Source organism: Saimiri boliviensis, chromosome 13 (assembly GCF_048565385.1).
Source record: "Saimiri boliviensis isolate mSaiBol1 chromosome 13, mSaiBol1.pri, whole genome shotgun sequence".
In the NCBI taxonomy this organism is placed as follows: domain Eukaryota; kingdom Metazoa; phylum Chordata; class Mammalia; order Primates; family Cebidae; genus Saimiri; species Saimiri boliviensis.
In genome coordinates this window covers 56,820,755-56,848,737 of record NC_133461.1, presented here as the reverse complement: position 1 = coordinate 56,848,737, position 27,983 = coordinate 56,820,755, and the positions used below count along the sequence as shown (strand labels likewise).

At 38.2% G+C, this 27,983-nt stretch overlaps 1 protein-coding gene and 1 pseudogene across 1 annotated transcript in view; both read left to right on the top strand.

Annotated features, from left to right (window-relative positions):
- Nucleotides 1-1,611: 1,611 nt before the first annotated feature.
- The window catches only part of THOC1 (THO complex subunit 1), a 57,716-nt gene continuing 31,344 nt past the window's right edge, over nucleotides 1,612-27,983 (top strand). Inside the window, exons 1-10 of the mRNA XM_003924790.4 lie at nucleotides 1,612-1,699; nucleotides 5,517-5,590; nucleotides 5,684-5,744; nucleotides 7,311-7,377; nucleotides 10,809-10,927; nucleotides 11,372-11,420; nucleotides 11,830-11,925; nucleotides 21,378-21,460; nucleotides 22,410-22,483; nucleotides 26,860-26,968. Coding sequence (XP_003924839.1) covers nucleotides 1,646-1,699; nucleotides 5,517-5,590; nucleotides 5,684-5,744; nucleotides 7,311-7,377; nucleotides 10,809-10,927; nucleotides 11,372-11,420; nucleotides 11,830-11,925; nucleotides 21,378-21,460; nucleotides 22,410-22,483; nucleotides 26,860-26,968 — 786 coding nt within the window. The 5' untranslated portion in view covers nucleotides 1,612-1,645. The remainder of the gene's footprint in view (nucleotides 1,700-5,516; nucleotides 5,591-5,683; nucleotides 5,745-7,310; nucleotides 7,378-10,808; nucleotides 10,928-11,371; nucleotides 11,421-11,829; nucleotides 11,926-21,377; nucleotides 21,461-22,409; nucleotides 22,484-26,859; nucleotides 26,969-27,983) is intronic.
- On the top strand, nucleotides 1,708-5,510 carry LOC104650844 (keratin, type I cytoskeletal 18 pseudogene; annotated as a pseudogene).

Below are 27,983 nucleotides of genomic sequence, written 5' to 3'. Positions count from 1 at the left end.
CAACCCATATTTACTTTGGGGTGGAAACTTAACATTTAAATGTATTACAATTAGGTCCTATACATTAAAACTTCTTTTCGGGACAGAAAGGTACGGAAGCATATAATCACTGTAAACTGGCCAGAATCAGTCCATGGTCAACAACCTTCTTATCAGAAGAAAGTTACTGAAATCAATGAGAGCTGTAGTTATGGCTGGTGGAACAGTTTGTTAGTGTCCGGTGGTGGATGAGATGCAAATTGTTTTAACGCTGCGAGGCCAGTGTTTGTTTAGCTGCTTTAGAAAACCTTTGCAGCATAGTGAGAACATAGTTTATTCTTTAAGTGTAGGGATGCATGACTTTTTAACCCATTGGCTTAGGTCCTGTTTATAATCTGGTATCATTGCCATGGAGTCAATTCTGTCAGTTTTATGGTTTTTTGTTTGTTTGTTTGTTTTTTGAAACGGAGTTTCACTCTTGTCACCCATACTGGAGTGCAATGGCACTGTGTGGGCTCACTGCAACCTCTGCCTCCCGAGTAGGTGGGATTACAGGTGCGTGCCACTAAGCCCGGCTAATTTTTGTATTTTTAGTAGAGACAGGGCTTCAGCTTCTTTGCCAGGCTGGTCTTGAACTCCTGACCTCAGGTGATCCATTTGCCTCGGTCTCCCATACTGCTGGGATTACAGGTGTGAGCAACCGCGCCTGGCCTCTATTTTAACGTTAAGGCCAGTCACCTGCCTCCGCCAAATCACAAAAGGGAGAGGGTATAACCAGGTCCGTCTGACCTCCCATCTCATTATGTTTGGGAAGTCAGTTGTTAAGATTTTGGGGCGTCCCCTTGGCCACAAGGGGGTCTGTTCAGTTGTTGGGGGTCTTAGGGTTTTAAACTTACAGACCTCGAAGAGGGTAACAAGATACATAAGGGAATAAGAGAAAGGTACCCGAGTCTCAGCGCTTACTTCTCCACAGTGTAACTCACTCGGCTTGCGAGGGACGCCTCGGCCCAGGGCGCAGCGCGGGGCACTGTATTCCTCCTAGATCTCTTTCTTTCAGTAGAGACCTTTTAATAATAAACACTACTTACATTGCTTTACAGTTCACGCTTGCGGTCATTATTTCAGTCGAGCTTTTCAACAGCTCTGTGAGACAGATACTATTTCTATTTCGGAGAAGAGGGTGCCCTTGAGCCACAAGACTCATACATCCGGACCCTATCACCACTCCGAATCTTAAGCTCCGAGGATGACCGAGGACCGACGGCCCAGCCGTTTCCCCAGATAACCCACCTGCCTTGGGTTACATTTTCGCTCGGCCCTGTTAGCCGCAACCAGCAGCCATCTACCCGCTTTCCCCAAACCAGGAAAACCACAGAAACGCCAAGTGCTTGGCCAGTCTCTTCCACGCCCGGGAGCGCAGAGCTTACAGAGCGAGGCCGCCCAAGTCTCCTCATCCCAAGGCGTACTCAAGAACCCCAACTTGGCATCGTTTGGCTAAGGCCCCAACGATCGAACTCAGTGGCCGCGGAATCTCCCCAGGGCCAGCTCGCCAGCCAGGCGCTCACAAGCCGCTCTAGCCGAGCTCAGAGCAGGCAGTCTCGTTGCTCCCCGCGTGACGTCATCGGCGGGCGCCGCAGAGCCGTGGCGGGCACGCGCAGCCGAGAAGATGTCTCCGACGCCGCCACTCTTCAGTTTGCCCGAAGCGCGGACGCGGTTTACGGTGAGCTGTAGGCGGAAGGGCGCAGGCCTGACCCGGCGCTATGCTTTGCCCTCTTCTCCCTGAAATTACTTGAAATTTGCCCCGGGGTAAAGCGAGACAGAGGTGTGTCCGCCTCAGCGTCCGCTCTCGGCCCCGTCGGGGGCTGAGGGGTAGGGAAAGACGCCCTACCCGCCTCTTCGCTGCGGACTGGGCTATCCGCCTCCGCCCACCCGCCGGCGAGTCCCCGGGCCCGCGTTCTGGGTGCCTCGGCACCCCGCGTGGAGTGCTCGCCTGCAGACTACTTCTGGTCGGGCCAGCCCCTCAGCTCGCTTAGCGGGGCAGGTGTCTCCAGAAGTAGAAGGGGAGCTGCTGAAGGGGAGGGTGGAAGTGGTTTCAGTCCAAAGACCTGGCTCCCGCCCCAGCCTTCTGAGCTGCCAAGTGATGTTCCCGTCGTGTGTTCACCACCCTTTAACCCTCCGTATCTCATTCCTAAGAGATCGATGAGGAGATCCTAAACGGGAAAAGGCAGATAGATCACCTTGGGAAGGGTAACCAGATGTTATTTTATTCTTGCTCAATGTGGAAGGGTGGTTTTGAGCATTTGGGAAACACTTGACAGAGCACTGTCTCATTTAACTATTGGAGTAACACTCACTGTGAAGTAGGCTAAGTTGATTTTCCTGGTACATGAGATAGAAGCTCATACTCCCCCAAAAGTTATGACTTCACTGGTTTTTGTGACATTAGACCCTCTATTCTTTTTATGTCGCTCGTCACAGCAACGTAAGTATGAAGAACACTTTTAAGTTTCTTGACTCTGTTCGTCTCTAGCATTTGCACCAACATTTCAAGGCATTCCACTACTCAGGTATTCAGCTAAGCTTGGGTAGTTATAGGAATGCCAGGATGAAAATTCTGTGAAAGAAAATTGATTCTTTGTAGTAAGTAGTTTTCTTGTTTACAGGTTGGTTTTTTTTTTTTTTTTTAATACAGTATGAGGTTTTTTTTTAATGGATTATATTTTCCGTATTTCATTAGAATCGTTTTCTTTGTGTGCAGTTTGCTGCAATCTCTGGTGCTTTGAAAGCCTGCTAGAGTAACTCTTAGGACTATCCAAGATTATATTAGCAACCGGCTGCGGTGGCTCACGTCTGTAAATCCAATACTTTGGGAGGCCAGGGCCGGGGGATCACTTGAGGTCAGAAGTTCAAGACCAGCCGGGCCAAGATAGCGAAACCCCGTCTCTACTAAAATTACAAAAATTAGTCGGGCATGGTGGCTGCCTGTAATCCCAGCTATTTGGGAGTCTGAGGTAGGAGAATCACTTGAACCTGGACAGTGGACGTTGCGGTGAGCCAAGATCGTGCCAGTGCACTCCACCTGGGCAACAGAGGGAGACTCTGTCTCAAAAAAAAAAAGTGTCATATTTGCCCTAAAAAGGATCATTAAATTGGAGATTAACCGCTTCTCAGGCTTCTTGTGAAATACAGATTCCGACTCAGTAAGTCTGGAATGGGGCCTGAGATTCTACGTTTCTACCAGCTTCCCAGGTGATGCCACTATAGGTGCTTCTGGTAGTAAAAATCTACAACAGCCCTCTTATTTAACTGGTGGTGAAAATGAAGCAAAAAGAGATGGATAGGCCCCAAATTACTGAGCCTGTTCGTGGCAGAGCAAGGAATGGACACATCCAGGATAAATCTAATTCCTGTGAGGTAATAAGATGACTTTCTAAGTGTATGTGAGTGTTCATAGAATGAATGACTTTGCAATATTTTGTCTTTAAGTTATGATTAAGACAGTTCGCAGATTGTCAGCACGGTGTTGTTCAGTGCTACGTGTGAGGGACTGAACCAGATACCTAGAGAAGGCAAGACCTGACATGGGTGTGGGAGAATGGATAGAATTTGGATGAACAGATAGGAAGAACAACATGGCTCTGTGAATACATTAGAATGAGTTTGATAGAAAATGATGAAAAATGGCTGGTGCAAACTATGTGTTAGGGAGTATTGGAAAATAAGGTTGGGTAGATTGGGATAACATTATCAAGGACCTTCAGGGAGCTGTAAAGCTTCAAAATCAAAACGTGGAATTAAGGAACCATTTGGAGATTTTTTTTTTTTTAAGCAGAATACTCTCATGAATGTGATATTTAAAGAGATAGTAGGAGGGAAAACTAGAATGAAAACATCCAGCGAGGAAGCTCTTGCCAGATTTAAAGTGATGAGCATCTGTATGATTACTTGGAATTGAATTGGCATTGGAATTAGGGTTACTGAGAGAATGACTGATAGGTAATTTTTCCCAGGTATAAGCATTTTTTAGTTAGAAAGATACACTATCGGTAGTCGGCAAAGCCTGAGTCCTGTGCTGTTGCTCTCCTCCCCGGGCAGCGTGAGCTTCACCACTCGCTCCACCTTCTCCACCAACTACCGGTCCCTGGGCTCCGTCCGGGTGCCCAGCTACGGTGCCCGGCCAGTCAGCAGCGCGGCCAGCGTCTATGCAGGCACTGGGGGCTCTGGTTCCCACATCTCTGTGTCTCACTGCACCAGCTTCTGGAGTGGCATGGGGGTCAGGGGCCTGGCCACGGGGATGGCCGGGTGTCTGGCAGGAATGGGAGGCATCCAGAACGAGAAGGAGACCATGCAAAGCCTGAACAACTGCCTGGCCTCCTACCTGGACAGAGTGAGGAGCCTGGAGACCGAGAACCAGAAGCTGGAGAGCAAAATCCTGGAGCATCTGGAGAAGAAGGGACCCCAGGTCAGAGACTGGGGCCATTACTTCAAGACCATCGAGGACCTGAGGGCTCAGATCTTCGCAAATACTGTGGACAATGCCCGCATCGTTCTGCAGATTGACAATGCCCATCTTGCTGCTGATGACTTTAGAGTCAAGTATGAGACAGAGCTGGCCATGTGCCAGTCTGTGGAGAGCGACATCCATGGTCTCCACAAGGTCATCGATGACACCGATGTCACTCGGCTGCAGCTGGAGACAGAGATCGAGGAGGAGGAGCTGCTCTTCATGAAGAAGAACCATGAAGAGGAAGTAAATGGCCTGCAAGCCCAGATTTCCAGCTCTGGGTTGACCGTGGAGGTAGATGCCCCCAAATCTCAGGACCTTGCCAAGATCGTGGCGGAAATCCGGGCTTAATATGACGAGCTGGGTCGGAGGAACCGAGAGGAGCTAGACAAGTACTGGACTCAGCTGATTGAGGAGAGCATCATAGTGGTCACCACGCAGTCCTCTGAGTTTGGAGCTGCTGAGATGATGCTCACAGAGCTGAGACATACAGTCCAGTCCTTGGAGATCGACCTGGACTCCATGAGAAATACAAAGATCAGCTTGGAGAACAGCCTGAGGGAGATGGAGGCCCACTACGCCCTGCCGATGGACTAGCTCAGCGGGATCTTTCTACATCTAGAGTCAGAGCTGGCAGACCTGGGCAGAGGGACAGCACCAGGCCCAGGAATACGAGGCTCTGCTGAACATCAAGGTCAAGCTGGAGGCTGAGAATGTCACCTACCGCCGCCTGCTGGAAGATGGAGAGGACTTTAGTCTTAGTGATGCCCTGGACAGCAGCAACTCCATGCAAACCATCCAAAAGACCACCACCAGCCGGATAGTGTATGGCAAAGTGGTGTCTGAGACCAACAACACCAAAGTTCTGAGACATTAGGCCAGCAGAAGCAGGGGACCCTTTGGGGAACGGGAGGCCAATGAAAAGTTCAGAGGTTAAAAAAAAAAGAAAGATACACTATCAACGAATGATATATTTTTCAGTAAATAACAAGCAAAATTTTTACAGTGATTTGCCATTTTAATTTTTTTCTAGAAGTCTACCAGAGAGGCCTTGAACATCAAAAATATCAAGCCATTGTTAAGTACCTTCAGCCAGGTACCTGGCAGGTAAGGCATTGATATCTGTGAAAAATGCTTGCCTGAATCTTTATACATACCCTGAGCTGTTTGAAAAATGAGGATGTCTTTTGTTTTTAATAGTGAAAATGAAAAAAAGTGTACCCTTGATCAAGCTTTCAGAGGTGTTGTAGAAGAAGAAATTGTAAGTATGTTTTTCCATTGTTAAAATTTTGCTGACAAATTAGTAAACCATGTTATTTTTTTAAATTGCTTTTTTTTTTTTTTTAGAAAATAAAGATTTTTTAAATTGCTTTTTTTCTTAGAATGGATATTTCAATGTCTTTTTCTACAGTAAGCTTTCTGCCTTGTAAAAACTGACTTGATCACAGTATATGAGTTCTGTCATAATTATGTTGATACCACAGGTACATTTTCAGGTTTTGATTTAATAAATAACAGGAGCCCTCTCCAAGTGAGTAGAAAAGTTGGCATGAGGTCTTAGTGAGGAAGAACTAGAGGTGAAGGTGGGCTCTCTCACTTTGCTATATAAACAGTGCCATATCCTGTAGTGGCATGAAAAGTCTAGTTCAAGAATATTTAGCTTAGGAGCTGGGATTCCATTCCCTCATTTTCCTGTGACATCCTTCTCATCAGTAAGCTTACATAAATAGCTAAGGCCTCTCCAACTTCAGTAGAGAAATCAAACCATGAAAAATCTGAATTTATTTACCAATAATGGAGCACCTGAATGAAAGGAAAAGTTTCAGCAGTTTATTCTTGGTCAAGCAAGGGTTGGGTCCCTAAAAGCTAGACTCACTTCTATTGGCCAAAATATGATGTCCCTTTCAGACAATTCTGGTTCAAAAATAATTCTTTCCTTTTCTTCAGACTTAGTCACTTTTCCATTGTGAGGCATTGGGCAAGTTATTTTCCTTTTCTGTGCTTCAGTTTCTTTTGTAAGAGGAGAAATACCGTTCTTTCACTGTCTTTGTGTGAAACAGCACTTAATGAACACTCAGTAAATGCTGGTTATTATGGTTTTATAAAACTTAAGCTCTACCTCCCTTCCATTAAAACCCTCCCTCAGATGCGTGGGTGCACTAGTAGTTAGTTTCCCTAGCCCTGCCTTTCCCCTGTACCACTGGCTGAATTATGGCTTCAGCACTTCTGTCCTTGAGTAGCTTGTAGCCTTCATCTTCTAATGCAACCATTTTCCTGAGACCATTGGATTTTGAGTGAGTCACCTACCTATTGACATACTTCTGCAACTGATTCTATATATTAGTGTTAAATTTTTGTAACTTCATATTAGAAAATATTATCTTCGAGGGCCAGGCGTGGTGGCTCAAGCCTGTAATCCCAGCACTTTGGGAGGCCGAGGCGGGTGGATCACGAGGTCGAGAGATCGAGACCATCCTGGTCAACATGGTGAAACCCCGTCTCTACTAAAAATACAAAAAATTAGCTGGGCATGGTGGCACGTGCCTGTAATCCCAGCTACTCAGGAGGCTGAGGCAAGAGAATTGCTTGAACTCAAGAGGCGGAGGTTGCGGTGAGCCAAGATCACGCCATTGCACTCCAGCCTGGGTAACAAGAGCGAAACTCTGTCTCAAAAAAAAAAAAAAAAAAAGAAAATATTATCTTCCATAAGAAATACTGTATTCCATATTTGTGATAGTAAATTTAATGTCAGAGTACATGTTTTAACTATTATCAAGTTAATCTGAACTCTTGCCCCTAAATTAAATTGTTTCTCCTCTGTTGGTAGATAAATCATTCATCATGTGAAAACGTTTTAGCTATTATTTCTCTTGCTATTGGGGGAGTAACTGAAGGTAAGTATGATTCTATTTTGTTTTTTAAAGTAATCTTGGACATGACATGCTTTATTTAAAATGTCTTCTCCCCATACTTCTCCACCTATTTGATTTAGTTTATTCTTCAAGTTCTGCCTGACTCCCTGCTTTGTCAAGAAGTTGTCCCAATTGAATTAGTTCACTCATTTCTCATCTCTATTATGCAGTGCACATTTTGGCACTTTCTTTGTTCTCCAGTTGTTTTGTTCATTCAGTAAATTTTTATTGAGCATCTACTATGTGCCTGGTACCGAGCTAGGACCTGGAGATTCAATGGTGAATAAAACATATTCCCCTGGCCATATGGAGTTAGTAGAAGAAGCATATATGTGCCTTGCTGCGGTGTAAGTACCATGGTCGAAGTGGGAATGAAGTGTGCTTAGAGGGAATAGAGTCAACATGGCTCGCTAAACTTCAGTCTAAAAGAATCAGGAAAGATTTTGGAAAAGAACATGAGAATTAAAATGTGAGATATGAAGAGTTTGTTAGACAAATTAAGAAGGGAATAGCTAGAGAATTCTGTATAGCAGGAGGAGGAGAGGACAATGAGAATGGTGAGGAAAGAAGCAGGTTAGGTCCATTTGTAAAGGGCATTGTGTGCCATACTAAATAGCAGCTGCGGATGAATGATTCCATTTGAAGTGACTGCTGGCAGGAAGACTGGACAGGGGCCTGTTAAAATGGCCATATGGGATAGTTTTAGGAGACATTGGGTAAACAAGGTGCATAGTACACAGTGCCTATCACATAATAGGAGCTCCTTAAATATTTGCAGAAAGAAGAAATTAAAAAATAGTTTATCAGCATTCTTCTTTAACCAATTTGGTTACAATACTCATTTGATTAGTTCAGATAATATATGTGAAAACTGCTTTTTAATCTGTAAAGCATTATTCGCATAGTGTGTTATTTTGATGCTTCTATAAAAACTGGCACACAGGGTAAAAGTGGTCTCCCATTATAGGGGCAGATTATTTTGTGAATTTCAGTTCACAAATTAATGTTGTTAAACTTTTATACAAGATGCCTAATCATTCATTCATTCGTTAGGCATAGTTAGTTGAGTTCCACAATGTAATATTCCTTGTCTAGTTTCCATCAAACAATTTTCAGTGTGTCCTTAGTTTATTAACTTTATACGTTACTCTTGTGTGTGCTTGATGTTTTTATTGGAAAACGTTGTACAAAGTGTAGTCTATACTTGAGACTTTTAAGAAGGATAAGGACTTAAGAGCTTAAACTGTAAATAGAGGCATAAATGCATTTTTATTTTGGGGGAATTTTTCTTTTCAAGAGGTGATTATTTGCTTATGTGACATGTTTTTAAATTATCCATAAATATATTTTGTTAAATTCAATTTGACCAATATTTATTGAGCTATTCAGTGTGAGACACGACTGGTTTAAGCATACAAAAATGCCTACTCTTAAAAAACTCATAGTCTACACTCAAAGGTGACTAGTTAGGATGTGCTAAATTCTACAGTATATTTATATACAGTGTGCTTCAAAAGCGTAAATGAAGTAGCCTGCTTCAAGATATCAGAGTTACTTAGATGAGCTGACATTCACTCTGTGCTTAGAAAGATGGAGTTGAAATGTACCCTGTGGTAAAGATGAGGAAGAATATTTAGGCAGAAAACAACATTGTAAACAAAACCATGGAAGGATGAACATAGCATGGTGTTTGGGAACTGGGGAGTGGGAACCAGGGAGGGATGTCTGTGGCCCACGTAAAGATAAGAAGAGAGGTTGGTGTGGAAGCTGGGACACAGGTTGTGAAAACTCTTGGGGGAATCACACGATAACCCAGTGGTTCCCAGACTTACTAGCTCATCAGAACCACCAGCAAATCTGTTTTTAAATGAGATTCTCAAACCTTGCTTAGTCCTACTGACTCAATCTTTGGCAGTAGAATCTAGAAAATTTTCTTAAGTTCTATAATTATTAAATGTGAGTTAACTTATTCCAGGCTATACTGCAACTAAGGGCAGAGAGTATGCTTCTCAAATCTTTTGGATGTGCAGGGTATATAATATCACTGAATCTAAGTATTGTTAAGGACTTCAGAGGTCGTCCAGTCCAGTCTTGTCTCTGGCCTAGACTGCGTCTCTGCTGTAACATCCTTGACGGGTAGTCATCCAGCTCTGCTGAATCATGCTCATTAGAGGAACTCACTGTTAAGAGTCCTGTTAGACAGAGCTAGTTATTGGTGTGTTCCCTTGTATTAAGTTGAAATCTGCTCTTTATTGCACCCACTGCTTCTAGGCAGTATCCCTCACATTGCATTCCACATATGATCTTACTAGTGCAGAGTAGAGCTGGAAATATTTCTTCCTTTTTCTGGACATACTATATTAATACACCGTTTTGGGCTTAGAGCACCGTAGATATTTTCCCCCCATATACCATGCCTACGTGGCTATTTTTCTTAAACACTTATGAGTGTTAGTAAGTACCCATTACCTTAAAATAGAAAGAAGAATGAATAGGGATATAAAAGTATTTCTGAGTAGTCTGAATGACCTTTTCTTAAGATAAATTTTTATTTTGTTGTTCTTTAAACAGTAACTTTCTACTTTCCCATTCTTTCCCCTGAAACAGTACTATTATTTTAAATATTAAATCATAGTTAAAATCAGTATCAAACCTTGTTATTTTTTGAAGATAATCTTTTCAAATCATCAAGACAATTTACCAACATTACAAAAATTTGGAAATGAGAAAAAGGGAAAACAGTACTCATAATTCCTCTACTTTCAAAAACTGCCATTCATCTGGTATAATGGTTTAGTTTCTATAGTCTTTTAATAATTTTTTTATGTCATAACAATATGTACATACAGTTTTGAATCCTGCCTTTTTCACTTAGCATTATACCATAAGCATTTTTCCAAGTTGTTACAGTCATTATAACTATCGTTTTTAATTGGCTGCATTATATTCTTTTGAATAGCTTAGTGGTGAAGAAAACAGACTGTGGAGCCAGACTGCCTGGGTTCGTATCCCAGCTCTACCACTTACTGGCTCTGTGATCTTGGGCAAGTTATTTAATCTCTCTGTGTCTCAGTTTTCCCATTCTATAAAATACAAATAATGATATGCTCTACCTCATAGGGTTATAAGGATTAATATGTTAGTATATGTAAAGCACTTAGTGTGCCTGACATATAGTAAATGCTCTAAATCTTGTCAAGAATTATTATCATCATTACTGAGTGTACATATCAAAAATTACTTAAGTATGTCCTGTTTGGGGACTTTTAGGTTGCTTCCATTTCTTGTCCTTTTAAAACCTTGTTATGAGTAACGAAGTGTACATTTTAAGATGTTCTTTAGAATTATTTTTCATAGGCTATTTTGCTCTATGGTGTTTTAAACTTTTTAATTGACTTGTGCTCCACTTGAAGGTATTTGTACCGCATCTACACCTTTTGTATTGTTGGGAGATGTTTTGGATTGTCTTCCTTTGGATCAGTGTGACACAATATTCACTTTTGTGGAAAAAAATGTTGCTACTTGGAAATCAGTAAGTGCCTTAGTTTCTTTTCCTGCTAACTTTATCTGTCTATAGATCCAGAGTTCTGAGGGTAGATTTTTTTTTTAATGTATTTCTAGTATTGCTGATCACCAACAAGTTTGTGACTGTGAAAATATATACTGCTCTCTTGGGAGAGCCAAATAAAAACCATGTGTGGAGAAAAACTTGAAATACAAAATTTGGTTTAATTTGAGTAGTAAAAATTAACTTGAAAATTTACACTTTCACATGTTTAAAACAATTACTTAGTATCATGTTATCTTGTATATCTGAAAAATATTTTTATTTCATTGAAAATGTTATTTGCTTTTAAAAAGTGAAAGTGGCATAGTAGATTCTCAGTGCATGTTAGTATTTGACTTCCTGTGACTTATTATTGAAGACTGTATAACAAGTTCTGAAGAAGAGTGATAATTTCCATCTTAATTTCAGAATACATTCTATTCTGCTGGGAAAAATTACTTACTACGTATGTGCAATGGTAAGTAATTGAGTGATAAAATGTTTGTTTTTAAAATGTAAATGTGCCCAGAAAAACAGGCGGTTGAATTAAATACCAGTGATAACATTTTAAAGATAGATTAGGTATCAGCATTTTCAACTAACATTCTGATTATTAGAACTCATCATTCATTTTAAACTGTTTTTGTTCTGAATGTAAACTTGATGAAAATCAGAAATGTTATAGTAAAGTTGGGCTTTTTCATGTCCTGTTGAACTTGTTTTGTTCCTAATTTATAGTACTTTTTGGGGGCAGTGGTTTCTGCTCCCATTTTAAGAACTGCTTTAGGAAAATACTCTTGACAAACTGGTTTAGAAACTTTTAGGTATGGTTGTAATAAGCATAGAATTATCATTTCTGTGTAACGTTTATTTTCGTATATTGTTAGATCTCCTAAGAAGATTATCAAAATCCCAGAATACAGTTTTTTGTGGACGAATTCAGCTCTTTTTGGCTAGGCTTTTCCCTCTATCTGAAAAATCAGGTAAGCTTTCATGCATTAAATGAATTATTTGCAGAAAAATCTTTTTCAGTTTTTAATATATTATAATGTGTCATGATAATGAGAAAAAATGTTTCTAAAAAGTTGAAAGATACCATAGAAATTGTTGCTTTATTTTCTTTTACTTTCACCTAGTGTATGATACAGGTAATCCTGAAACCAAGTCATGGATGCTTTGAGTTCAAAGCTTATTAATAATAATTTACAGTTGAATCACACTGGAACATGTAGATACAAATCATCATGTCTGTATTTTGTAATGTATGCCTATTTGTGTTTCCATTTTCTCTCAGTCATGACTATTTAGCTATATAGACTTCCTTTCATTTCTCTTTTTTAACAAATTTTTATTGTGAAATATAACGCTTATATAGAACAGTACATAAAACAGGTAATAATGAAACAAACACTGTATAACCACCGTCTAGTTCCTGAAATGGGACATTGCTTGTTATCCACAGCCTTCCCCCTCCCCAGACTGTTCAGATGTGTGAGATTTTAATATCTCCTTGCTTCAGTTCTCCCTTCCTTAATATTGGGCTAATGTATCACCTACTTTATATGTTGTTAGGATTAAATGAATTAAAACATGTGAAGAGCTTACAATAGTGCCTGCATGTAGAAAGACCTATAGTGTATGTTAGCAGTGGTTTTTTTTAATGTGCTTTCTTTTTGTCATCCTATGTCTGTGTTGTTTTCTTTCATACTTATTTTATGTGGTGATGGTTAATATAGATTTACCATTTCTTGTATTTCTGGCTTTCTGTCTGTTATCATTTTCCCTTTTAGACTTTTCTTCATTGCGGGTCTGTGTTTGGCCTAAAAATCATTACTTCCACTTTATTTTTTTTCCTTTCTTTCTTCCAAACTCCTGTTAGTATTGATATTTGATCTCCTCCCATTTAGATATAAGATTCTAGATCAGCACTAGATATAGGATTTCATCTAATGGGAAATAATCTTTACTTTGTCTTCTGTTGTTCTATTGACAAGTCAGATGTCAGTCTCACTTCTTGAAGATAACCTAGATTTTTTTCTCTACACTTAAGATTTTTTCACTCTTTGGTTTTCTTTAGTTTTATTATGATGTATCTATGTGTAAATTTATTTTTATTTGCCCTGCTTAGGATTTTAGACATCTTGAATGTATAGATTTGATCTCTTCATCTAGTTTGTAAAAATTTTAGCCATTATCTCTTCAAATATTGTGTATGCCTCTTTTTCTTTTTCTGGAACTTTGATTAAACAACCATTATACCGTCTTAATGCATCTTCTGTTTTTTACTCCTTATGTATTTTTTCATCTATTTGTCTCTCTCTACCATATTCTGAATAATTTCTTAATAATTTTTTTTTAGTTTTCTAAATTTGGTAAACATTGTTACTTTATTGTCTGTATCTGGTAATGTCAATACCTTAAATAAGTCTTGGTGGGTCTGTTTCTCCTGTTTGTTTTGACTATTTCTTACTCACTGTGTCTTGCCTCGTTGTTAGTTTGGTTATCATTAGCAGTTAACATTTGAAAAGATATTTGAGGCCTATGATAGATACCTTTCTCCAAGTAGGGTTTCCATTGCTTCCACCAGGCACCTTTAAAAAGGGCTACTACCAGTACAGGATTATCTTAATCCAGCCCAGTTTAAGGCCTGTGATTCTCTAGACCATTCAGGAGACTTGGTACTAGGTTCTAGTTATTGCTTCCTTCTTACCTGAGGATGTAGCCCTACGAATTCCCAGCTTTGAAGATGATTGGGGGTAGGATTTATCAGTGTATTAGATTCCTCACCTTTGTTGGGCCCAGAGATTTGCTTTTATAATCCTAGCTTCTGGAAGCTACTAAAAGTTGCTCAGTTTTGCAACTGATTCGCCTGTTTGGCAGATGTCCTGAGAGCTGAAGTGACTTTAAGTTCTAATAATGCATTGTCTATGTTTCTTGTCTTCTTGATTTTCACCAGTTATTTCTCACCTTCTTGTCAGCTCTTTACTGTTTTTAAGAAAGTCATTTTTCCATATCGTTGCCTAAAACAGTGCTATGAACTTGATGATGCTCTATAAATATTTACAGAATTAATGTAATTTATTCAAGGTTTTAGTTGTCCTTAGAGGGGATGGGGGTGGGGGATTAATCTGAATAATTTAGGTCTTCCATTACTGAGAGTCTGACCCTTGTTATTGCTTCAGTAAGTTTATCAAAATGTGAACTCACATGTCATAATTCACCCATTTAAACTCTACAATTTATTTTAGTACATTCACAAGGTTGTGCAACCATCCCCATAGTCTAATTTCGGAACATTTTCCCCTCTAAAAGAAACTCCAGGCCAGCATGGTGGCTCACACTTATAGTCCTAGCACTTTGGGAGGCCGAGGCAGCCAGGAGTTCGAGACCAGCCTGGGCAACACAGGGAGACCCTGTCTCTAAAAAAAAGAAAAGGAAAGGAAAAAATAAACTCCATATTCATTAGCTGTCATTCCCCACTTATCCAACTAAGTCCTAAACAAACATTAGTCTACTTTTAGGCCTCCTTTTCTAGAAATTTTTAGATTTTCCTTTTCTAGAAATTTAATAGAAACGAAATAATACAATATGTGTTTTTTTGTGACTGGCTTCCTTCACTTAGCATAATGTTTTCAAGGTTCATTTATGTTATAGCATGTGTTAGTATTTCATTCCTTTTTGTTTACTTATTTTTTTAGAGACAGGGTCTGGCTCTGTTGCCCAGGCTAGAATCACCACAGCCTGTGCCTCCAGGCTCAAGCCATCCTCCCACCTAAGCCTCCCAGTAGTTGACACTACCATGCCCAGTGAATTTTTTTTTTTTTTTTTAAGAAAGGGTTTCACCATGTTGCCTAGGCGGGTTTTGAACTCCTGGGCTCAAGCAGTCTGCCCACTTCAGCCTCCCAAAGTACTGGTATTACAGGAGTGAGCCACTATGTCTGGCCCATTCCTTTTTATGACTAAGTAATATTCCACCATAGGCCCATAACACATTTTGTTTATCCATTCATCACCTGGTAGACATTTGGATTGTTTCCAGTTTTTGACCATTATGAACAATGCTGCTACATTTGTGTACAAGTTTTTGTTTGAGCACATGTTTTCATTTCTTTTGAGTATCTACTAAGAGTAGAATTTGCTAGGTCATATGGTAACTCTAAGTCTTAATTTCTCCTGGGTATATGTCTAAGAGTAGAATTATGGGGTTGTATAATAACTCTGTTTAAATTTTTGCCCAATGGTAAGTGGGCTTATTGACTAGTTTAATGTCTTGAGGTAGGATTCTTGCTTTTTTTTTTTTTTTAACTTTTTGCTTTGAAATAAATTTAGACTTAAAGAAGAGTTTGCAAAGGTAGTATAAAGAGCACCTGAATACACTTCACCTAATGTTAACATCTTATATAATCGTGGTACAGTTATCAAAACTCAGAAATCGACGTTACTACCACATTCACTATTAACTACAGACATTATTTAGATTTTGCAGTTTTATCATTACTTTCTTTCTGAGAAAGATTTCTAGGATCCCACATTGCATTTAGTTGTCATGTTGCCTTAGTCTCCCTAGTCAGTGACAGCTTTCCTTATGTGGCATGACTTGAAACTTTTGGAAGGTGCTGGTCAGATATTTAGTAGAATGTCCCTTAATTTAGGTTTGTTTCATTTATTTTCATAATTGAAGTGATGGATTTTTGGGAAGAAGACCCATAGTAGTGGTATGCCCTTTTCAGGGTATCATTTGGAAGTGATATTGATGTGTCTTATTACTGGCAGTATTATCCTTGATCACTTGGATGTGGTAGTGTCACTCGTATTTCTCTGTTGTAAAGTTACTGTTTTTCCCTTTGTAATTAATAAATATTTGGGGGAGATACTTTGAGGCTAGGCAAATACTCTTTTTCTTCTTAAATTTTTGCTCACTAATTTTAGTGATTTTAGGATTTTGCCTGCAATTATTATTAAGATGTCCTCGTGGTGATTTTTTCTCTTTCTCATTCCTTCTACATTTTTAATTGGATTTTTCTATAAGAGTTTCTTTTCTTCCTTATCTATTTAATAATTCAATCATCTATTTCCAAATGAACTCATGAATATTTATTTATTTCTCTGGGTTATAATCTCATGGTGTCATTATTGACTTTGTTACTTCAATTGTTTATTTTTTAGTCATTGAGAGTTCTTTCCGGTTTTCCTTGTATGAGAAGATTGTCTAGGCTCATTTTGTATTTTCTTGTCCCAGCCCTAGAATCAGCTATTTCTCCCAGGAGTCTTGGTTCCTTTTAAATATTCCTGACACTAATCAGTTCTTACAAACTAATTAAAAAGAGTTGTAAGCCAGTCATGTTGGTGCCCACCTATAGTCCCAGCAACTCAGAAGACTGAAGCAGGAAGATATTAATAGTTTGAGGCCAGGAGTTCAAGGCTGTAGTGATCATGCCTGTGAATAGCCATTTCGCTCTAGCCTGGGCAACACCCTATCTCTTTGAAAAAAAAAAAAAGAGTTGCATTTCTGTATTGTGGATTCAGAACCACTAAAACTCTTTTTTTCTCCCTGATACAGGGTCTCGCTATGTTGCCCAGGCTAGTGTGGAACTCCAGGGCTCAAGCAGTCCTCTCACCTCAGCCTCTGGATAGCTGGGATTAACATGCACATGCTACCACACCTGGCTACGAAACTCTTAAAATATAAGATTTCCTAAAAAGCTAGAAATTTTTAAAGTCTTTAAAATGTGCAGATAACCAGTTTTTATAGATGGCACATTATTTTTGACAACAGAACACCATAATCACGGAGATATTTTCAGACATCCAGTTTCATAATGCTTTCTTATAGCACAGATTTCACTCAGACAGTATTTACTTTCTCATTATAAGCATGTCACCTTTACCATGAAGTGATGAAGTATTTATTTTTACTTGTTTAATTTTTTATTATAGTAAAATATACATTACATAAAAGTTACCGTTATAATCAGTTTTTAGTGTACAATTCAGTAGCAATAAGAAAACTCACATTGTTGTGCTGTCATCACCACATCCATATCCATATTGTTTTTATTAAATAATAACTCCTTATTACCGTCTCCCTACTTGTCCAAAGAGCCTAGTTCTTTTTATTTAAGAATCATAGTTAAAGCCAAGATCTGGCCCCTGGATATGCTCATTGCTACTGGAGTATCACTACTGCTAGGAAAGTAGTGATACTACTTTCAGAGACCAGAGCTAGGAAAGACATATGTGTATACTAACCATACTTATCTGTATTTATTTCTGTATCTGTCAGTATATATTTTACACGAACAGCAGCAAAAAACATGAGATCATACCGATACCTATGAGTTGAATCCAGCACCAATAGACCTGTTTATTAACCTCTTTCTTTAACAGTAAGAAACTTGGCTCTCATTAACTACAGTGTGTTTACTTATTTGTTATATGCTCTCACTTTTTCATTAATATAATTTACATTTGTGCTTCAACAGAATTGTCAATTATTCTATATTGCATTCTGTGGAATTGTTCTTGAATGGTCATGAATAATAAGGATCAACTCTATTAACATAATGTATATAGAATTCTGTGTACAGACATACCATGGGTTTTGTTCCAGACTACCACAGTAAAGTGAATATCGTAATAAAGCAAAACACATTTTTTGGTTTCCCAGTGCATATAAAAGTTATGTTTACACTATGCTGTAGTCTATTAGTAGCATCTCAAAAAAGTACATATTGTGCTTTTAAAATACTGCTAAAAACAGCTAATGACCACCAAAACCTTTTCCAAGTTGTCATCTTTTTGCTCATGGAGGGTCTTACCTCGATGTTGATGGGTGCTGACTGATCAGGGTGGTGGTTGATGAAGGTTGGGGTGGCTGTGACAATTTCTTAAAATAACATAGTGAAGTTTGCCACATCAGTTGACTCTTCCTTTCATGAAAGATTTCTCTGTAGCACATGATGCTGTTTGGTAGCATCTGATCCACAGTAGAACTTTCAAAGTTGGGGTCAGTCCTCTCAAACCCTGCCACTGCTTTATCAACTAAGTTTATGTAATATTCTAAATCCTTTGTTGTTATTCAGTAGTGTTCAGAGCATCTTCACCAAGAGTAGAATTCATCTTAAGAAACCACTTTCTTTGCCCATTCATAAGAAGCAACTCCTCATCTATTTCAAGTTTGATCATGAGATTGCAGCAATTCTGTCATATCTTCAGGCTCCATTTCTAATTATAGTTCTCTTGCTGTTTCTACCACATCTGAGCTACTTCCTCTACTGAAGTCTTGAGCCCCTCAAAGTCATCTGGGTTGGAATCAACCTCTTCCAAACTCCTGTTTATATGAATATTTTTATCTCCTTTCATGAATCACAGTTCTTTATGGGATTGAATTATTAAATAGATAAGGAAGAAAAGAAACTCTTTCTATAGAAAAAAAAGTTCTTTATGGGATCTAGAATTATAGGTCCTTTCCGGAAGGTATCCATTTACTTTGCTCAGATCCATGAAAGAATCACTATAGTAGCTGTAGCCTCATGAAATGTATTTCTTAGGTAATAAGACTTGAAAGTTGAAATAACCCTTTGGTCCATTGGCTGCAAAAAGGATAATGTGTTAGCAGGCATGAAAACAACATTAATTTCCTTGTCTATCTCCATCAGAGCTCTCGGGTGACCAGGTGCAGTGTGAATAAGCAGTAATATTTTGAAAGGAAATCTTTTTTTCTGAGCAGTAAGTCTCAACAGTGGCCTTAAATATTTAGTAAACCATGCTGTAAACAGATGTACTGTCATCCAGGGTTTGTCTTTTTATGGGTGGAGCCTAAGCAGTGTAGATTTAGCATAATTCTCAAGAGCCCCAGGATTTTCAGAATGGTAAATGAGCATTGGCTTCGATTTAAAGTGACCAGAGTGACCAGCTGCATTAGTCCCTAGCAAGAAAGTCAGCCTGTTCCTTGAAGGCAAGCATTGACTTCTCTCTAGCTGTGATACTTCTAGACAGCATCTTCCAATATCAGGATGTTTCATCTACATTGAAAGTTCTGTTGAGTATAGCCAACTTCATCAATGTTCTTAGCTAGATCTTCTGGATAGTTTACTGCAACTTGTCCATCGGTAGTTGCTGCTTCACCTTACACTATTTATTATATTATGGAGAGGGCTTTATTCTTTAGACCTCATGTACCAACTTCTGCTAGCTTCATACTTTTCTCCTGTGGTATCCTCACCTCTCTCAGCCTTCATAGAACTGAAGATAAACTGAAGGAAATAAAAACGGTTGTTCAGAAGCTCAGACTTGACTAGAAGCAGACTCCCAGAGGTAATGAAATGACAGTGGAGACTTTAGGGCATAAAGTGGCAGGGTTGGAGCTGGAGGCTTCGTTCGTTGCATCAGAGTGGGATGCTCTCATCATCCTATCTGCTCTACCTTCAGTCTCCCTAAAGAGCTCCATATGATCTTGACTTTACAGAACAAAGAGCACATGGTTATAGCTGTTGCATGTTCACTTTGAGTCTAATAAGTTGGTTAAAACTTTCGGTAGTTGCTTTTGCTCCTGTGTATGGGAAGCAATAAAATCCTCCTAATCACCAGGCAAGTATCTTTTAAAAGGATTTCCCATAGCAGGTAATTAATTGAGAGGCAGTGAGAGATCTTGGATATTGGACTTGTCTCAGTCCATTCTGGCTGCTATAACAAATTACCATGGACTCATGGCTTATAAACAACAGAAATTTATTTCTCATGGTTCTGGTGGCTCGGAATTCCAGATCATAGGACTCAGATATGTGGTGTCTGGTGATGGCCTGCTTCCTGGTTCAGGGATGGTCATCTCCTTGCTGTGTCCTCACATAGAGAAAGGGGTGAAGGGCTTCTCTGGGGTCCCTTTTATAAGGGTGCAAATCCCATTCATGATGGCTCCACCCTCATGATTCAGTCACCTCCCAAGGACCCCATGTCCAAATAGCATCACACTGGGGGTTAGGTTTCAACATACGAGTTTTTGGGGGACACATTCAGTCTATTGCAGAAGTCAAACAGATTTGGGACTGTCAAAGAAAACATCCTATTTGTTGCTATTATTGGCACTTCATTTTCTGGAATAAAAAAATTCCAAGTTTTTGCTAGGAAAAAAGGATAAAAATGGGACAGCAGTATACCCAGGAGATGAGAAAAAGATGAGAAAGCAAGAGCTTAGGACTAACTTGCAGTCATCAAAGAACTGATTTCTATTCTTGTATGAAAGTGACCTAAGACATTTTTTTTTTTTTTTTTTTGAGATGGAGTCTCACTCCTGTCGTGTAGGCTGGAGCCTCTCTCTGCTTTCATAGAGTTGAAGAAAGTTAAAGCCTTTCTCTGGCTGCTTTGCTTGTCTATCCAGACCACTTAGATTTTCTCTGTATCAGTAGTAAGGCTGTTTTGCTTTCTTATCAATAATTCATGTGTTCACTGGAGTAGCACTTTTAACTTTCCTCAAGAATTTTACATTCATAACTTGGCTAACTTAAGCACAAGAGGACTTTCAGCTTGTCCTGGCTTTTGACATGCCTTAATTACTGAGCCTAATCATTTCTAGGTTTTTATTTAAAGTGAGAGATGTGAGACTCTTCCTTTTACTTGACACTTAGAGTCCATTGTAGGGTTGTTAATTGGCCTAAATTCAATATTGTCTTGTCTCAGGGAATAAGGAGGCCCCAAGGAGAGTGAGAGAGTCATGGGAACAGCTGGTTGGTGAAGCAGTCAGAACACACACAGCATTTACTGATTAAATTTGCCATCTTACTAGCCTGGGCAATATGGCAAAAGCTTATCTCTACTAAAAATACAAAAAAATTAGCCAGGCATGGTGGTGCATGCCTATAGCCCCAGCTGCTTGGGAGACTGAGGTGGGAGGAGATCACCTAAGCTTGGGAAGTTGAGCCTGCAGTGAGCTGTGATCATGCCACTGCACTGCAGCCTGGGTGACAGGAGTGAGATGCTGTCTCAAAAAAAAAAAAAAGTTTATTCTCTTAGAGGGGCGTGGTTTGTGGCAAAAACAAATCTGTGGCAAAACAATGATATCAAAGATCACCGATCACAGATCAGCATAATAGATACAATAACAATGAAGAAGTTTGGAATAGTGTGAGAATTACTGAAATGTGACAGGAAATGAGTATATGCTGTTGGAAAAATGCTGCCGATGGACTTGCATGATGCAGGGTTGCCATTCAATTTATTTGAAAAACAACTGCAAAGAACAATAAAACAAGGTGTGCCCATACCAAAGGTGCTTTTAAGAGATGAATTTTTGAAAGGATTTGAAAATCAAATGTGTTAATTTTGACTGCTCTTTAATTATAGATCTAGCATTTTGTAGTTTTGATTATGACACAAGTTATACATAAGTTTCCTGTCACTGGACTTGCTTTGAAAACCTTTTTTTGTTTTTGTTTACTAGGTCTTAACTTGCAGAGTCAGTTTAATCTGGAAAATGTCACTGTTTTCAATACCAATGAGCAGGAAAGCACCCTGGGTCAGAAGGTGAGGCTGATTTGACATTTTCTCACGTATTTGTAAGTTTGTTACTAAGATAACTTATGTGGGGCCAGGCATATGCTGTTTTTCTCCAAAATGAAAAACATGTTGTTTTTCTCCAAAATGAAGTTATCCATACTATTCTGAAATTCACTTTCTTCTTTTAAGGTTCAGATTTATCTTAGTTTTTTAATGGCTCTTGGTAAATCTCAAAGTGGATATACCACAGTCTATGTGTGTGGACACATTTGGATTATCTCCGATGGTGAAAAATTGTTAAGTGTTACAGTGTAGTGTATAATATCATTGCATCATCTGCATCAATTATGCAGATGTCTTCTTAGGATAAAATCCAGTAAAATTACTGGGTTAAAATATATGCATATTTCATATTTCAATAGCTATTGCCCAGTTACTTCTCAAAGAGGTTATACCAATTTATGCAGCCACTAGTGGCACATTGAGAGTGCCTGCCCTTTTCCCCCACAGCCTCACACCAACAATGTGAATTATCAATTTTTAAAAAATATTTGCTTAATTGATATACTTGAAAAATAAGTCTTCTTAGTTTTAATTTACATTTCCTTGATCATTATTGGTGTTGAGAAACTTATCATATGTTGATTGGAATTTATTTTTCTTCTGAGAATTACCTGTTCATGCTAGTTGTTCATTTTATTGTTGAATTGTCTTTGTCATTGTGTGCATTTCCAAAACATTTAGAACTTTATTCCCAGAGAGAATCTATTGACTATGTTTAGAGAAATGCTGATTTGAAACTTTCCACTGTCTTTATGACATTGTCATACTGTCAGGTAAAATTCTGATTGCCTTACAGATTAACTATAGGTCAAGATAGTTAGTGACTAGACTTCCCTAACTGGGTTGCCTAGGAATGTGTAACTAACCTATTTTTCTGGCATTTATCTCTTCTATACATTTTTTTTCAATTTAGCACACTGAAGATAGAGAAGAAGGAATGGATGTAGAAGAAGGTGAAATGGGAGATGAGGAAGCTCCAACAACATGGTGAGTTTTCAGAGCTTAAGCTTTTTTATTTACTGACATGATCTCTCAATAATTTACTGACATAATCTCTTAATAGTTAATTGTTGTTTAAACAAAAATGTAAATCATCTTTAAATTCTTTCTTTTTCATAAGAGGATCAAGCTGTAAAAAATTTAAAAAATTAATAAAAATTTCAAGAAATCAAAAAAAAAATAATTTATTAAGTATCCTCTCTGGAGTGAGGATATAGACAAGGAGGAAGGAAATTATTAGAACTTTCTTTCATTTGTAATTTTCACATATATTACTTAAAATAATAAATCCTGAATCATTAATGGGCTTTATCTGCTGCTTTCTGTATTAGGTGCAGACAGTTCATTATTTACATAGCTTATCCTATGTATAATCCCAGCATTTGAAAAGCCAACCACAGGCAACCTTAGGAGTTCCTCCCCTTAATCCCTTCCATTAAACTTCTGGACCCAGTGCCTGTGTGTATTAGGCTAACTTTTAATAAAATAGGCAGGTTAAGAATCCTTTCTCTCCCTTTGCTCTTAACACTGTTTCTTATCTCCTCCTCTATAGCTCTGTGCTTGCTTTCCAAAAGCAGTCCTCAGTGGCATAGATAGGTTCTTAGAAACTGTAACTTTAAGTGAAATGATGTATAATGAAACAGATTTTCCCATAGGCTAATAAACAAAAGTTAAGTTCCTATGGCTTATTTCTGGTCACAGAAACATCACTAAACTTTTAAATAAAGATCAAAATGCTTCTGTTATTAAACATTGAAATAAATGTGAGCTATACATGTATTTGAGAAAGATTAATAAAAACAAGTAAGATAATTATTTTCCTAGTTATTCCAGTTTAAGGTTGCAAGTGGCCAGAGGCTGTCATGGCAGCTCAGAGCACAGGGCAGGAACCAGCCATGACAGGACACCATCCCCTTACAGTGTACGTACTCACACACCCATACTCACTCATCCTGGAACCATTTTGACATACCAGTTATTTTCATATACACATCTTTGGGATGGAGGAGAGAATTGGAGTACCTAGAGAAAACCCAGACGTGGGGAAAATATGCAAACTCCACATAGACCATGGCCCCAGCCAGGAATCAATTTTTTTTTTCCTTATCAATATTACAGTGAAATGTTGAAGGAAACATGGCTGTTTGAGGACCTGTCATAATTTCTTCCTAGTGCTGACTTAAAAGCAATGAGCAAGATAAAAGAGAAGGTGTTAAGGAAAATTTTCCTTCACTGACACTCTTCAAAGTGTCTGAGGTGATGAGAGTCATTAGTTGTAACTGAAAGAATTTCCATTACTGTCTAGAAGATTCAAACAGGATTCCTGTATCTGCCCAGGGAGGTATATTTCTGGCATCCCAGATTTCAAATTCAAACACATCTCCAGAAGAAACATTAGGAGTAGTGTGGCTCCAGGCTTAACTCCAATCTTCCTAGTCATGTGACCTGGGGCAGATTACTTAACCTCCCTACAACACAGTTTCAACATCTTTAAAATGTAGTAATGCCACCTACCCTCTACAGTTAAGAGGATTAAATAAGACAATTATCAGAAATGGTCTATTAAGGCACTTAGTTATCATTCTTAATTGTCATTGTTTGTATGTAGTGATAAGCGTAAAGCACTTAGAATGTTGTCTATTCAGTATCTAGTAGCTATTGTGATAGTTATTTTTTACTTACAGACCTATTTATTCATTATACATTGATAGAGTGGGCTTTCAGGGTCTGGTCTGAGCAACATAAGGGCTCTGGGGAAAGTTGGTAGGCAATAAGATAATGAGTCACCTGAAGTATAAATGGCCCAAAAGATACTGGCCAATGCAATTTTGTCTACTTAGATTCTGCCCAAGACTGTATAGATAATTCAGCCCTATTGGTTATGTTTGTAAATCACTTAAATAGGACTCAACACTCAGCTGCCTCTGTCTGTCACAGTCATTAGTGTTGAATGGAGGGACAAAATATATGAGGAATTACTTTGTGTACAGTTGTGTCACCAGATGGTCTTAGGCACTATAATCTACAAAGCAGAACACAGTACCCATATACCTACAATATGAAGTCCGTTTCCAATTTGGCTCAAATATACCAATAAAAATTTTTGTTAAGAAATTTCAATGTGTAATGTCCTATAAAATAGCTCATCATTTTAGAAAATGCATCAAGTTTTCCAGAGTATTTTGGTTAAAATAGTTACAAGACGTTCTATTTTACATAGTAACTGTGCCTCTGATTTGTTATTATTTGCAAATACAATAAATGGTTGCATTTGCTTTGTGTGGATAAACAGAAAATTCAAAAGTTTCTATAGAGTGGTGAAGGTGGAAGACAAATTGCAAGTGGGTTGAAAAATGAATGGAAAGGTAATGAAGTGGTGACATAGAGTATAGACAATTCTGAAGAATTTTATTCAACTGTGAAGGAAAAGAGCAAGGGGCAGCATCTAGGAGAGAGGACTTTAAATTTTAAAAAATATATTAATGCCTCAACTATAAGAACTGCCTAGCAGTAATATATTAACACTACTTTAAAGTTTGTTCTGTAAGACACCTCAGATACCCACCAAGCCAATTAAAGATAAAAGGAAAGAGATCAAAAGCCTTTACAGGTAGGAGATGATAATTAGCAACTTGGAATAATATTGTTATTGGTATCAAGCATTAAATTAGATGTGAAGTTCTTAGCAATTGAGACAAAAAGGGACATGTAATGGTTTCATGCTTCTCATTCTCTGTTAGAGGTAGCTTCATTTTTAAGAGTCAAACTTTCCTGATACTACATTTCAAGAGGTATTTATATATTATTATTATATAATGTAACTTAGTAACATTGTGTGTGTGCACGCACACATGCACCTCAAAAATATTATCAAATGTATGGAACTATATTCTTCCATGGATATAAATAATTTATATAGTGCTATTTCTTTTTTCTATTTACTTTCACATTTTAAGGAATGTTCTTTCTGTGGCTTTTTTTAAAAAAACCCAATTCATAGAAAACCCAGAGGTGTAATCTTATTATGTAAATCAGTGAAGTTACTTTAATTAGAGAGAGAGGTTGATGTACAGATCATTGTTTTCCTAGTTTCAGAGTTACTAGGGAAGAGTTTAGGAAGAGTGAAATTAAACATGCCCATTAGATTCTTTCAGATACTGCTAATTCTTGATAAAAGCTTTGGCAAGAACTACATTTTCATAGTTAAAAGTTGTCAGATTCTTCACTGTTGATTTTCATGTGCTTCATATACTAGCTGTTTATCAGATACTAGCTGTTTTAAAAATTTAAAGAATATGTATTGACACTGTAGATTTGTAACATACCAAGATTAGAAGTTGAAATAGTGTCCGGGCATAGTGGCTCACGCCTGTAATCCCAGCACTTTGGGAGGCCAGGGTAGGCAGATCACCTGAGTTTGGGAGTTCGAGACCAGCCTGACCAACATGGAGAAACCCCATCTCTACTAATAATACAAAATTAGCCAGGCATGGTGGCACATGCCTGTAACAGCTACCCGGGAGGCTGAGGCAGGAGTATTGCTTGAACCCGGGAGGCAGAGGTTGCAGTGAACTGAGATTGTGCCATTGCACTCCAGCGTGGGCAACAAGAGCAAACTCTGTCTCAAAAAAAAAAAAAGTTGTTGAAATACTAATGCCATAATAAAGTCACTAGAGAAAGGGCTTATTTTTGTGATGCTAATTTGATATATACCATATATGGTTATCTCATACTAGTGCTTCTTAGGATATATATTATTAGTTAGGATATAGTACCTGTGACTTTTAACATAGATTCAAATTAGCATTGGTTTAAACAACATAAAAATTTATTTTTTCTCCCCTCATATCAAAGTCTAGAAGCAGGCAGTCCAAGGCTGGTAAGGAATGCTTCTCAGTGAGATTGTCTAAACCCAGATTTCTTCTAAGTTCTTGTTCCGTCAACTCTTGGTGTTTGCCCTTTTTTCTGTAGTGCAAGGTGGCTCATTCTCAATCTGCATTCTAACCAGCAGGAAGAGGAAAAGGCCAGAGGTAAAATATGGCCCAAAAGTTGCACATGTCACTTCTACTCCCAACTGATTGGCACACAGCCATACTAGCAGCAAGATTGGTTGGGAAGCATAATCTTTAATTCTGAATAACCATGTGTCCTGCCAAAATTCAGGGGTTCCACCAGTGTAGATAAAGAGAGTCTATTAGGGTCTATGAGTTCCCTAAAATGATTTGTAAAAGTTCATATATTTGTAAATGTGTACTTTTCTGATAAATGTTATTAGATTCTGAAAAGACAAGCTAAGTTAAGAATATTTAGATGTTTGTAAAAGGATTTAAATGATTTATTTAATATAACATTTATTTTATTAGCTCTATCCCAATTGATTACAACCTGTATCGAAAATTCTGGTCACTTCAGGATTACTTCAGGAACCCTGTGCAATGCTATGAGAAGATTTCATGGAAAACTTTCCTCAAGGTGAGTTGCCAGTGACAGACTAGTAGAAGCCCAGTATTTTATAGTCAATAATAGAGCTAAAACTTAATCTTGTCTGACATACTTTTCGCTGTATAATTCTGCCTCTTACATTTCTATACCAATTTCATAACAAGCTAAATTACAAATTAATATTTAAACTGCTATTGTGAAGTAATGTATAAGAATTGGATATTTAAAAGTTAGTCATTACAACCTTGCTTTTTAACGATATGAGTATTGTCAATATAAATTGATGATATTTTGCAGAATACATTCTATCTTTACTTTGCACAAAATTATTTTATCTATCTTGTTGAAACAAAAATTCTCAAACCATGGTCTTGGGCCAGATTCAACCTATTGCTTGTAAACAAAGATTTATTGGAATACTACCATGACCATCCACTTACCTGTGGCTGTTTTTGCACTATAATGGCACAGCTGAGTAGTTGCAACTGAGACTATATAGGCCAAAAAGCCTGAAATACTCTCTGGTCCTTTACAGAAAATGTTTGCCAATCCTGTTTTAGAAGAATTTTTTGTTTTTCTTGGCTACTCAAAGATCAGTTGTCCTTTTTTGTTGTAATCAAAGTCTAAGATAAATAGGTAGTTCTCAAAGTAGCATGGTGTGTGTTCTGTTATTTCTATTAGTCTTTATTTTATATGCAAATTTTTGTGTGAGTAGCACCATCCAAATTCAGATTAAGTGGTTAGTGAGAAATGACCTGGAATTGTCTATTCTAACTGGACAGAATTTGATGGAATTTATTTGGTTAGTCTTTAGCACCAGAAATGCCTTAGAGTTTCCACAGGTGGTTAGACAATTTCAGTGGTAAATTTCTGTATAGTCTTAAAGTGTTCCCTTCTCTGTTTGCCCCTTACACAGACTTTTTAAGAAATTATATTTCTTTAGGAGTAGAGAATTTGTTTCTACTTTTACAGTAAGTGAAATATCATACAAAATAGTTTTTAATCCCACTTTACTATAATAATTTTTATTGTTGGTATGCTTTAC